The sequence below is a fragment of the Mirounga angustirostris genome, unplaced genomic scaffold (genome assembly GCF_029215605.1).
Source record: "Mirounga angustirostris isolate CCGP_5_RB_7025 unplaced genomic scaffold, mMirAng1.0.hap1 SCAF_12, whole genome shotgun sequence".
Taxonomy (NCBI): domain Eukaryota; kingdom Metazoa; phylum Chordata; class Mammalia; order Carnivora; family Phocidae; genus Mirounga; species Mirounga angustirostris.
In genome coordinates this window covers 8542705-8556425 of record NW_026991720.1, presented here as the reverse complement: position 1 = coordinate 8556425, position 13721 = coordinate 8542705, and the positions used below count along the sequence as shown (strand labels likewise).

At 36.9% G+C, this 13721-nt stretch overlaps 1 protein-coding gene across 1 annotated transcript in view; it reads left to right on the top strand.

The window, feature by feature from the left end:
* CNTNAP2 (contactin associated protein 2) overlaps positions 1-13721 on the top strand; it is a 1911935-nt gene that overhangs the window by 1002646 nt on the left and 895568 nt on the right. Inside the window, exon 9 of the mRNA XM_045864107.3 lies at positions 12603-12752. Within this exon, the coding sequence (XP_045720063.1) occupies positions 12603-12752 (150 nt within the window). The remainder of the gene's footprint in view (positions 1-12602; positions 12753-13721) is intronic.

The following is a 13721-nucleotide window of genomic DNA, read 5'->3' as shown; positions in this document are numbered from 1 at the left end:
ATAACCAGTTAATGCGCAAGGTCTGCCAATGGTATCTCCAAAATATGTGACAAATCTAGCCACTTTTCTCCAGTGCTAACCTCTGTCCATGTCTCCATAATCTCTTGTCCTAACTACTGTTAACAGCTTTCTAATAGGTCTCCCTGCTTCCAGTCTTGCCTCCTTACATCCACTCACCTTACAGTAGCTAGAGTATATCCTTAAAATGGAAACAGCATCATGGCACTTTCCACATAAGACATAACAAAGGTTTTCTATCACACTTAATATTTATTGTTCTAATCACAGCTCGCAAGGCCCTTACTTATCATACCTCTGCCTATCTATTTGTTCTCATTTCCTCAATCCTGCCCTCTTAATCTCTGAACGCTAACCACTGTAGTCATCTTAGCGTCTGGAACTCTAACACACCAAGCATGTCATCTTAGCGTCTGGGACTCTAACACACCAAGCATGTTTTGCATGAAATCTCCACGTGACTGGCCTCTTGTCCTTCAGGTTTCAGCTTTACTGTCTTCTCCTCAGAGGGTTCTCTCCTTGTCAAAAAAATCTTATCAAGTCCTGCAGTCTCTCCATCATGACATCTGTTTTATTTCTGTTATAGTATTTATCATACCTGAAATTGTACTATAAATTGTTAGTTATTGCCTATGATCTGTCTCTGCACACAAGAATGTAAGCTTCCTGAGGGCAAGACCTTGTCTGTCTTCTTCACTGTTAGATCCTGGTGCCTAAAACAATGCCATTCATGCAGCAGAAGAACTATAAATGAGTGAAAGAATGAACATAACTCTTTGGAGTGGAACTCTAGGAGAGCTTGAGCTGGTAGGGGTAAATCTCCATGTTATTCTCCTTAAATTCTGAAAAGTTAGGCTGAGAAGACAAGACTGCCAAATTTCCCCCATTCAAGGGAAATCAGAGAATTGAGGGGATGATGATTGTTCCTGCTTGTCTCTTTTATACTTTTCTCCATTCTTCAACTATAGCATCAAAGTAATCTACAAGGTTTGCATTTTTTTAATGGTAAAAACTAGAATAAAATACACCAGATATTAAGTGTGATGTCTCTTAGTGATACGAATCTTCTTTTCCCTCCAGTATACTTTTTTGAGTTTCTGTGTTTTCTTCAGCACATCTTGTTTTATAGATGAAAAACATTTATAAAAACCTTTTATTTATAACTCAAAACTCATGTAAGGTGCCATTCCTCAATATTGTCTTTATCTGCCCTATGCAGATACACATACAACCCACAAAATGTGATATATGCCTTTTGTAAAACCTTGGATATACTTTCTCTTTATACATATGTGTATTTGTCTTTGTATATGTATAACAAAAATAATAATGATAAAATAAAAACTGCTACTAGCTATTGATAGTGTCAGGTGGCTCATACACACTATGGCTCATGAATTATTTATAACAACTCTCTGAGATAGTGCTACAGCTTCCTCTAAAAGTCAGGAAACCGAGTTGCAGAGAGGCTTAGTAATTGCCTCAAAATAAGGTAGCTGGATTTTTCTACAGCAGAGACCACTTCCGACTTACTTACCTCTGCATCTTCGATGCTAACGTAGTGCCTGGGAAATAGTAGGTACTGTATATATTTATAGATGAATTGAACAGTGTAGTTAACATTTGAATCCATGTGTGAGTGACACCTGGACTCTTTTTTTTTTTTTTAAGATTTATTTATTTATTTGAGAGAGCGAGAATGAGAGAGAGAGTACATGAGAGGGGGGAGGGTCAGAGGGAGAAGCAGACTCCCCGCCGAGCAGGGAGCCCGATGCGGGACTCGATCCAGGGACTCCAGGATCATGACCTGAGCTGAAGGCAGTCGCTTAACCAACTGAGCCACCCAGGCGCCCCGACACCTGGACTCTTAAGTATAGTATCACACTATATCTTTGGTCTTATCTCTGTGTGCACCTGAATCAGAAATATTACGACTTGAAACCTTCTTTGAAATTAGCAATAACTTCTTCAGTGCAACTTGTATTACATTTTATATTATTCAAGGCAGGTTCAAAGACTGAAATGAATGAATGAATGAATGAATGAATGAATGAATGAATCTTTCAGAATTAGTGCATAAACTAGAGTCCTGGATTGATAAGATTTTTTGAAGTTAGGTATTTACATAACCATATTCCAACTAAAAACGTTCTTTGGGAGATTATCTCAAGAGAAACGTGACCATAGGATAATCATAAAACTTTGAATAAGAGATTTTGAAGTACAGTGGTATTTGACTTTTGGCTGGGAATCAGTAATGGCTAAGACAATTATTAGAGATTTTTATATGAAAATATAGTCCTGGGGTAGTTACTTAATTTTTTTAACATCCTAAATGTTGGCCTCTAAAAGCTTAACATATTAATACAGAGCCTAATTGGGTTTTATTTGTTTAATATCAAATAATGGCATGTTATACATTGGGTTTCTAATTGTTTGATAATTCAGAAAACAAAGCAAAAAACAGGCCTCAAATAAAATTCAGTTGAATTTAAAAATGAGTATCACTATTACTTCAATTCTTTTAAAAATGTTCTTCATATTTTTGAAGTAAAAATTACATGCAGTTTTTTTTTTTATTATTTATGGTAGTTATGTTCCCTGTAGTCATTGCAAACACTGAATTAGTGAATACTGAACTATTGCTCCTACAAGAAATATAGGGCTAGGTTCCTGCAAGCCTCTGGTCACAACATTGGCATCAACTGATCAGTACAGAATCTTGCTTTTTGTGTGTTTCTGTTTAAAGTTCTCTTGTTTGATACATATGATTAATTCATTAACATTGAACTCACAGCCCACAGTGTTATAACCTATACCTAAAAGAAGCTTATTTAACATAAATCCTTTTTCTTCGTAAGACACATCACAGCTTTCTTGAAATTAGGAGCAGTAAACAGCACTTCAGCACTGCATTCAGGGACCTTTTTATTTTTATTGATTGGTTGATTTATGTGTGTGCATACAATATAGTGATTCAGCAGTTTTGCTGAAAAGCTCATCATGATAAGTGTACCTTTCATCCTCATCACATATTGTACCATCAGGGACCATTTTAAATAACAAAATCAACAAAAAATAACAAAAATGGGAGAAATATGGTATTAAATATGCAGTGGAAAGAACACTTGGTAACAGGATGAGAGCTGAAACAAGGAGGCAGAATGCTGCCCTTTTTGACTTCATCTGGGAACTTGTGCCAAATGGCTCAAATTTTCACCCAATCCATGCATGTTTGAGTCTGTGAATGATCATGAAAATATATATATATCGGCTTGGGATTACAAATAAATATTAGCAAGTAGATGTTCTCACAAATACAGATTCCACGAACGAGAATCGGCTGTGTGTAAAATGCACAGATCTTAAATGTGTACTGTTCAGTGGATTCTGATAAATACACATACGTAGCGCGCCCAGACTCCAGTCGAGATAGGAAACATGTTCGTCACCTCAGAGAGTTTCCTTCTGCCACTCCCCTGTCCATTCCCACCTGCGCCTCTCTCTCATAGGCAGCCCAGCCACCTGGCCTGATTTCTGTCAGTGTAGGTTAGTTTTGCTTTCAGGAATTTCATATGTAAGGATTCATTCAGTGTTATTTTTTGTGTCTACGTTCTTCCAGGCAAAAAATGTTGTTTGTACCACTAGTTCATTCTTTTTTTATTACTTAGCAACATTTCTTTGTATGACTATACACTGTGTGGATATACAGTTATTTTCAGTTTAGGCCTGTAATAAATAAAGCTGCCAAAACATTCCTGTGCAAATATTTTTGCAACATGTATTTTGATTAGGGTGAGTAAATATTTAGGAGGGGAATTGTTGGGTGATAGGATTAACATATGTTTAACATTATTAGAGAAAAAACAAAACTGAGCTGCCAAAGGATTTTTCCAAGTGGTTATACAAGTTTACATCTCATTGACAGTGTGTGAGTTCAGATTGATCCTAATCTTAGCTAGTTCTTTTAGTTTTGAGCCCCCGAAGTGGGTGGAAAATTGTACGTCATTATGGTTTTAATTTCCCTGATGACTAGCAACACTAATAAAAAAAAGTCATGCGGGGCGCCTGGGTGGCTCAGTTGGTTGGGCGACTGCCTTCGGCTCAGGTCATGATTCTGGAGTCACAAGATTGAGTCCCGCATGGGGCTCCCTGCTCAGCGGGGAGTCTGCTTCTCCCTCTGACCCTCCTCCCTCTCATGCTCTCTGTCTCTCATTCTCTCTCTCTCAAATAAATAAATAAAATCTTTAAAAAAAAAAGTCATGCAATATGCTTTCCTCTATGTATTTATCTATCTTAAAGATTCCATTCAAGTGGCTCTTTCAAGACAAAGACATGTTTTAAAGTGACTTTTTGTCTGTACCTGGAGGAAAGCATTTGGCAGTTTCTTCAGCTGACAAAAGAATTTTTTGCCTGCCCAAGCACCTTATTACATGTTCTGTGTGACCACAAGTGATCATATTTATAATGTGGTTTGTATTGTCACATAAAAGTGAGCGAGATTAAATGAGATCAAGTTCCTTATGATATGGAATTTATAGATAATATAAGAAATAGTGCATGGCATATTTATAAAGAGATATATTCTCCTTTTCCTTTTTATTACATGAATGGATAATTGATAACTTTTGAGATCTGTCCATAGCACATCAGAACACTGTAACTGCCTAAAGATGGGTTCATATCCTAGGAAACTTTTCTCTCAAGATTGACTACTGAGCAAAAGACTTGAAATTCCAGTCATTGTAATTTTATTTGAAGCATTTTCAAACAGATGTTGCATCTTGGTTTGCTACTGTATTTTAAATACTTTTCTTTTTTTCAATATTCATTAAACTAGTCTCTTCTTCTTGTCTCTAATAAGAGAAACATCTGTTCCTTCTTGTTATATCAGTGCAACCACCTCAAGAGCTTTACTTTAAAAATAATACCATTAGAAAGACAGTGTAGATAGAATATGCTTCATTAACATGTTACATTTGCATACAAAACAAGTTTTTCTAACAATTATAAGGTAGAGAAATGTAAGCGAAACTATTATAAAACAATCTAGTTACGAAAAAAAATTAAGACCAGAAGCTGGAATATGGTTTCAAAGATGTTGGTTTTAGGTTAAAAACCTTGTAAAAATATATGTTTCCTTTTAGAATATACAGTTGAAAAGTTTTGATTGTTATGATTTAATAACTGGAGTTATCTAATATAAAGTAATATCAAATAACCATTAAGTGTAAAATTACATCAAAATGGTATATTTTTAAAACACAAATACTTTAGAAAATATGTACTTCAGGTTATATCAGTCTTCTCAAAATTAGTCACCATGGGAAGTCCTTGCTTGGAATTATATCTAATTTTTGGAAATACTTCACAAACATTCAACAAACCATTACCATTTTTTTTCAGAACCATATCTATTGAATAATCTAGTTAAAACACACACACACACACACAATTTGGGGAGGGGAAAGCAGACCTTAACTATGAAAGAATAAGACTGATTTATTATATGGCTCAAAGTTGGCTTAAATTAGCTTAAAAATTGTTGACCCTGATACTAACAAGAAATATAATCAGCTACCCTGCCAAATTCCCAAATTTCTCACCACTGATATTTCATGACTGGATTTATATGGGGAGGAGGGTATTTGTTCATAAACAAAACCAATTTTTAATTATGTTATAATAGTTAATGCTTACAGAATTAAACAGCAACCCAAGCTGATATTTAGAGAGCTGGGCTCACTGACGGAAGAAGAAACAGGAGTTACTGGGTGCTAACTATGTGTCAAGCACTTCTTTAAATGATAACGTATTTACACATAATCGTCACCAGAACCCTATGAAGTAGATACTTTTATTAGTACCATTTAATAGGTAAGAGAACTGAGACAGGCTAAATTGTTGAAGGTCTGGCATTCAGTGAGCAGAAATGAGGTTGAACCCGATGGTCTGACTTCCGAATCCCTGCTCTGTCCATTGTGCTATCTGCCCCCCTGAGGGTGAGTCTGTAGGTCAGACACTCTTGAGCTCTAAACCGTTTCTCGGGCTCATAGAGGGCGTGGTACATGTGTGCCTGAGCAGAATATGACCCCAAATATAGGGTGGTTCCCTATTTTTTCAGCAAGATAATTAAGAGTTCCTTTTAACTAACTTGCATGTAAAAATTTTTAGTTCTGGAGTGCCTGGGTGGCTCAGTTGGTTAAGTGACTGCCTTCGGCTCAGGTCATGATCCTGGAGTCCCGGGATCGAGTCCCGCATCGGGCTCCCTGCTCAGCAGGGAGTCTGCTTCTCCCTCTGACCCTCCTCCCTCTCATGCTCTCTGTCTCTCATTCTCTCTCTCACAAATAAATAAATAAAATCTTAAAAAAAAAACCAAAAAAACTTTTAGTTCTGTAAGTAAATATATGTATAATATTTACATAATTACTATGTGTTTTTAAAATTACATACATATATAATTTAGGAAGTTTATTTTCCACCCTCACTTTTTGGAAATACTTTTGTTCTGATTTCTTCACATGCAGCTTTAGCATCGGTGTCTTGTTGTTTAGCATCGGTGTCTTTGTCATAACTGAGTCATCTCATACATTTCTTCAGAACAGATCATCGTCACCTCTAAGATGTTTGTTCACAGGAATTTTTTTTCACATCTAATGTTGTCACTGGACACCGGACATTATTTTTCTAAGCTTCAAGTGCCCATTAGCATAATGCTAAGACACACTACTTTTCAGTTGTCTCGTATGTGTATATTTATGATTCCACGTTTTAAGACTTACTTTATTACTGTCTTGTTTAGAGAGCTCACTTACAACTACACCAACATTTGTAATTGTAACTCCCCCCAAAATAATAAATTTAAGTCTCAGCTTCCTTCTCTATAAAATGAGACTAATCAAAACTTAAAAAAAATTTTTTTTGACATGATACTGATATAAATATACTGCTTCCTGGGTGTCAGACGCTGTTCTAGCGCTATAGAAATACTAATTAGTCTACTCCTCTATGCCAGTCTATGAAATGGACAGTGTTCTTTTCATTTTAGAGAAGAGAAGCCTGAGGCACAGAATGGTTAAGTAAAGTGCCCAGCTTGGCAAGGGGGCAGGCAAAGGCGCGCAGCCTGGCTCCGGAACCCGTCGTCCTCATCCTCATGCTGTTTCCCATCCTGCTGTCTTGCCACTCACTGTTGGGGAGAGTCAACACACGAACATATACAGTGTGTGTACAAAGTGCTGCACACATGGGAGGATCTCAGGAAGTGCTAGCCCTAGGAGACATGTGGGTCTTTTTTAAGTATCAGTAACTAGCATCCTTCTTTTTTGGTCTGGTACCGAGCCACTATGCATCCACCAGGACCCCTGTTTCTGGGAGCTGGTGAGTCTGTTTCCTGGGATATTCACTGGCTCTAGAACAGTGAGTGGAGTAACACCATGTCTTTAACAGCAAATGAAAAGTGCTGCTTTCATCCTGTTTGTTAATGTGTTCTTTGTTATTTATGACTCACATTTTTTTTCTCTCTTTTAAAATGGATTTTATCCATTTATTTGAGAGTGAGCAAGTGAGTGAGCAAAAGAACACAAACAGGGAGGGGCAGAGGGAGAGGGAAAAGCAGGCTCCCTGCTGAGCAGGGTTCCCACTGTGGGCTCCATCCCTGCACCCTGGATCCATGATCTGAGCCAAAGGCAGATGCTTAACCAACTGAGCCACCCCTGTGACTCACAAATTTCTAATAAAACTTGAGATGATGATACTTTTTTTCCTGAATAAATGTATTAATACTTATTATAAGTACCTATCTTATAGCAACAATCTGATCAACAGTGGTAGTCTGAGTGAATTTCAAATAATGAATTCCAAAAGCTCTTAAATTTATGTTCGATTTCATATGAATTAAAATTTGCTAAACAAAATTGTTACTTTTTAAAAAAACACCGTAAAGATGCTATTCCTTATAGATTTTCTGAAACAAAACTAAATCTGTACCATACCCTCCAAGTAACAGATGGTCCAGGAAATGGTAAAGGCAAAACAAATTTGAAACAAGTTTGCAGGAGAAGTCACATATATATTTTTTTTAATTTTAGTCCTTATGTAAAAAAAGTGAACACAAAGTTCTGTTTGCTCAGAGTTTCACAAGGTATGAAAATGATTTAAACGAATACTCATGGGCTTACTCTAATGTGCCTTAGAGAAAATGCTTGATCTTGATTCTCATACTTTTAATATAAAATTTAATTTTAATTACAGTTGTGAGGGAAAACCATCAATGTAAGAAAATATAAAAGACGTATAGCATGGAGGAGATTCCAATACCACAAAAATCTGATGGTGCAAATGCTGAAAATTAGCAAATGAAACTGGATGGTGTGTCAGTTATTTACCAACCTAATGCTATGTGAGACAAGGACATCCCAGAATTTGAGCTCTGTCCAAGTGTGGTGGCAGTGGAAATGTGTGTGTGTGTGTGTGTGTATGAGTGCGCATGTGTGCATGCACGCAGTGTAAGCGAATTCTGATCATGGATGCATAGAGATATATAACATGTTTTGTTGTTGTTTGGTTCGTTTTTGTTTCTTGTTTGTAAGAATTGAGCCTCTGCAACCAGATATATCTGTGTTTCAGTTCTATCTTCTGCCATTTACTATGTGATGCTTAAACTTTATTAGATTCAGTTTTCTCACCTATTTATTTGAGGCAATAATTCCTAAAACATTTAGTGTGAATTATAAATGAATCAAATGCAAGGACTTATCAGAGTGAGTAGCATATTGAGCTTAGAACACTGTATCTTTAAATATATCCATATACAGAGCTAATGCAGTTAGATTCTGCTCTGGAAAAAGACTTCACTGTAGGAGGGTTCCCCTTTCTCCACAACCTCTCCAACATTTGTTGTTTCTTTCCCTGTCCATTTTTGCCATTCTAACTAGTGTAAGGTGGTATCTCAATGTGGTTTTGATTTGAATTTCCCTGATGGCTAATGATGATGAACATTTTTTCATGTGTCTGTTAGCCATTTGTATGTCTTCTTCAGAGAAGTGTCTTTTCATATCTTCTGCCCATTTTTTGACTTGATTATTTGTTTTTTGGGTGTTGAGTTTGAGAAGTTCTTTATAGATCTTGGATACCAGCCCTTTATCTATAGTGTCATTTGCAAATATCTTCTCCCATTCTTTAGGTTGCCTCTTTGTTTTGTTGACTGTTTCCTTTGGAAAACAGTGTGGAGGTCCCTCAAACAGTTAAAAATAGAGCTACCCTATGACCCAGCAGTTGCACTCCTGGGTATTTATCCCACAGACACAGATTTAGTGAAAAGAAGGGCCATATGCACCCCAATGTTCATAGCAGCAATGTCTGCAATAGCCAAACTGTGGAAAGAGCCGAGATGCCCTTCAACAGATGAATGGATAAAGAAGATGTGGTCCTTATATACGATGGAATATTACTCAGCCATCAGAAAGGATGAATACCCAACTTTTACATCCACATGGATGGGACTGGAGGAGATTATGCTAAGTGAAATGAGTCAAGCAGAGAAAGTCAATTATCATATGGTTTCACTTATTTGTGGAACATAAGGAATAGCATGGAGGACATTAGGAGAAGGAAGGGAAAAATGAAGGGGGGGAATCGGAGGGAGAGATGAACCATGAGAGACTATGGACTCTGAGAAACAAACAGGGTTTTAGAGGGGAGGGGGGAGGGGCCATTGGTTTGCCTGGTGATGGGTATTAAGAAGGGCACGTACTGCATGGAGCAGTGTGTGTTATACAAAAACAATGGATCGTGGATCACCACATCAAAAACGAATGATGTACTGTATGGTGACTAACATAACATAATAAAATAAAAAAAAAAAAAGACGTCAGGCTATTATTTTTTATAACATGTGGAAGAAGAAAATTTTTTAAAAAGTAGCGTATTTTTCTTCTTAGCAAGTGAATCATTCTTTCCCCATTGAAGAATTGAACTTCATTGTATCTGGGAGCCTATTCCTATCATAGATTGCTAAGGCATACCTCTTGAAGGTTAAAAGTACAAAATAATAATTGGAATTAAAATGAATAGAAATCACAGTTTAAGCTCAGATGCAGCAGTGGTTGCTATCAACAAGCCTGCTTTTATCTGAGTTTTAATTTAGTAATTAATTTTCTTGAAAAGAATAACCTTTTTATTTTTATCTGATTGGAATAATAGACCTTTTTGCTATGAACAATTAAGCTGATGATGTTTGTTTGTAAATTAATTGTATGATGGAGAAATGTTCACAGAATTTTTAGAAAGGCATTCTGGTCTACTGTTTAGAACTGAAAGATTTGTCAGCTGATGGTATTTTATAAGTGACCTTTTCTGGATGCGTGATTATTTAGAATTAAATTTTGAGACTGAACATTTGTAACGTTGATGTCCTTGGGATCCATGCCCCAAAATTGCATTTCAAAGCAGGGCTCATCACATTTAAAAGGCAAAACCCAAAACCATGCACTTCTGTGTTTAATCAACACTAGACCCAGTTTTGTGCTCTACAGAAAAATGTTATGGTGAAGATACAGTCTTCTGTGCCTCTGTTCTGTGGGAGAACCCTGATGTAACCCACTTGAGAAGGAAATATTTCAGTAAACACTACTGCTTGTCTGACAGCTAACTGATTTTAATTTTAGAATAAGACTTTACATTTACATTGTAATTTCACAGTACAAAATTGTGCATATATATTATACATTTTGTAACTTGGAGGTCATTCAGTATTAATTACTTTAGAGCAGGGATTTTCTATTTTCGTCCATTGAAATAAAATGTGCTGAATATGTATTTCTAAATTAAAATTTGAAAATCCTAAAAAAAAAATATCTGAGGTGTGGTTATTTGTAATGCTTTTTACCAGTGTAACACCAGTAAATACTACATCTATGTGACAGTCTTATAAGCTCCAACAGGCTTTAATTTTTTTCATCAAAATCATATTTCTGTTTAATAGTATCAGCCAACCGAAAGTTTATGCTTTTTCTGCAAAGGACCACAGGGTGAATTGTTTAGGCTTTGTGAGTGATAACAAGTCTCTGTAGCAACTGCTTGACTCCGGCTTTTGTAGAGCGAGACCGTATGTAAGCAAATGAGTGGCTGTGTTCCAACAAAACTTTATGTGGGCACTGAAATTTCAGTTTTATACAATTCTCATATGTTGTTGTTATTGTCGTTATTATTATTATGTGTTTTCAGCTATTTAAAGATGTGAGAGCTACTTTTAGCTCTCAGGCCATACAGGAACAGACAACAGCAGGCCAGGTTGGGCCTGTGAGCTGATTTGCAGACCTCTGATCAGAGGCTTTGAGCTGTCATCTGTGCTTCACTGACTTGCTCTCATTCATTTTTAGCTACCTTTACTTGCGAGGCTTCTCCTTCTTCTGTGAATCTGAAGTGTATCTTCAAGTAACTTCTTCCTGTGAATTCTGAATTATTCTCTCTGGCCTGGAACAAAATCCCTTCCCTCTGCCATAACAAGGCCTTTGTATGTTCAAAGAAAGCCACTCTAACCCTCTTAGACTTTCTCTCTCTGTCTCTCTTAGTGTTTCTTAAACTCTTTCCAGATGCTTATGTTCAGTTGCTGATCTCCTTTGTTTGGTCCTTAGTTTTCTATTCTTTACAAAATGAGCACAAACTAAACAAAAACTTTAAGTTATTATCTGTCTAATGGAATGTTTAAAAGAATTTTTGGTTCCAAAGATCTTTGTACTAAGCCACAGTGAAATGTGGTTGTTTGGAGTGGGAGCTGTTGATTTATTTTTGTTGGTTTGTATGTTTAAATATAACCTAATTCGTTATAAAGATACCTTATTTATAAATGATCAGGGGCGCCTGGGTGGCTCAGTCGGTTAAGCGTCTGCCTTCGGCTCAGGTCATGATCCCAGGGTCCTGGGATCGAGCCCCGCATCGGGCTCCCTGCTCTGCAGGAAGCCTGCTTCTCCCTCTCCCACTCCCCCTGCTTGTATTCCCTCTCTCGCTGTGTCTCTCTCTGTCAAATAAATAAACAAAATCTTTAAAAAAATAAAAAATATAAATGATCAGATAACCCTGGCATTATTTCCTATGGTTATGAGTGGTTAATTAGCACATAGTTTTTAGTTCTTAATTTCTACAAACTATATACTTGCCAGACATGGTTATTGAGAGAAAATAATGGACTTCTTAAAAACAGAGAGAGATGTTAGATAGAAGTCATAAATCCATTTCGTTATCAGAGAATGACTTCTAATAAACCTAATCATAAAATAAGTAATTAAATTAAAATAGTTCATCCTCACCTCCCAAACAGCTTTATTCACTCCATTCATTTTCCCAGGTATACCAATGGCACATTAATAACTATTCCTCTACTTTATTGGGTTCTGTTATGCCTTATCTGTCAAATGGAGGCTAGAACCACTTTTGATATTAAAGAAACATGATATCAATTGCAAGTAGTACTGAATTTTTCTAGATAAAAATATGCTAATCTTTATTAACAAATTTCTGGCCTTGTTGGTACTGAAAATTGTGTTAAATTGTACCATCTTTAGAAAATGACTTTTTTTACTTAACAGGTTCTGGGTTGAATGACGGACAGTGGCATGAGGTTCGTTTCCTGGCTAAGGAAAATTTTGCCATTCTCACCATCGATGGAGACGAGGCTTCAGCTGTTCGAACTAATAGTCCTCTTCAAGTTAAAACTGGCGAGAAGTACTTTTTTGGAGGTAAGACTACCATTTTTTATTGGTTAACTAGTACATTGTTAGAAACAGTTTCAATGAAGTTTGATTATGAAGTATTTATATTTGATTCAGGAGACTCAGCAGATCTCAGGGAAAACACCAAACTCTTATTCCATGAGCTAAAAAAGAGTGGCAAATTTATGCTTCTTCATGATAAAGGTATTCTTATAATGTCACCATATTCTTCTAGTTTAATTCAAACATTCAAAGTATAAAGCATGAGATTCTGAATGCATTCATATTTGTAATACTATCCTCAAGAGTCAGATCCTTGGGTCACCTATTGCTCTGTAATTAATTACTCCAAACCTTAGTGGCTTAGAACAACAAACATTGCCTCACAGTTATTCTAGTCCTGGTTTTTTTTTGAGTAGCATCCCCACCCAACTTAGGGCTTGAACTCACAACCCCGAGATCAGGAGTCACATGCTCCACCATCTGAGCCAGCCAGGCCCCCCTGTCTCACAGTTATTCTAGATCATGAGTTCAGGAGTAGTTTAGCTGGCTGATTCTGACTCAGGGTCCCTCATGAGGTTATTCTACCTCATGAGCATTTGACTGTGACTGCATTATCTGCAGCCTGCACTGGGCTGCGTGTATGTTTCTAGGAAGGTGCACTCGCTCAGTTGACCGTGCTCCTGGTTGTTCTCTGGGTTGCCTCGATTCTCCTCCATGTGGCTCTGATTTTCCAGGCCTGTCTTCTTCAAACCACCTCTCTCATGCGTGATTAGGCTGAGAGAGATCAGGGGAGAGGAGCAGAGAGGAGGGGAAAACCAGTAAACAAGAGAGAAAGTTTCCACGATGGAAGCTGAAGATTTTTTATAATCTCGTCTTGGAAGTGACATCCCATCACTTCAGTTATACACAGTTTGGTAGAATCGAGTCCCTAAATCCAGACCACACTTAAAAGAAAGGGATTACATGAGGAGACATGCATTGAGGAAATCTTCG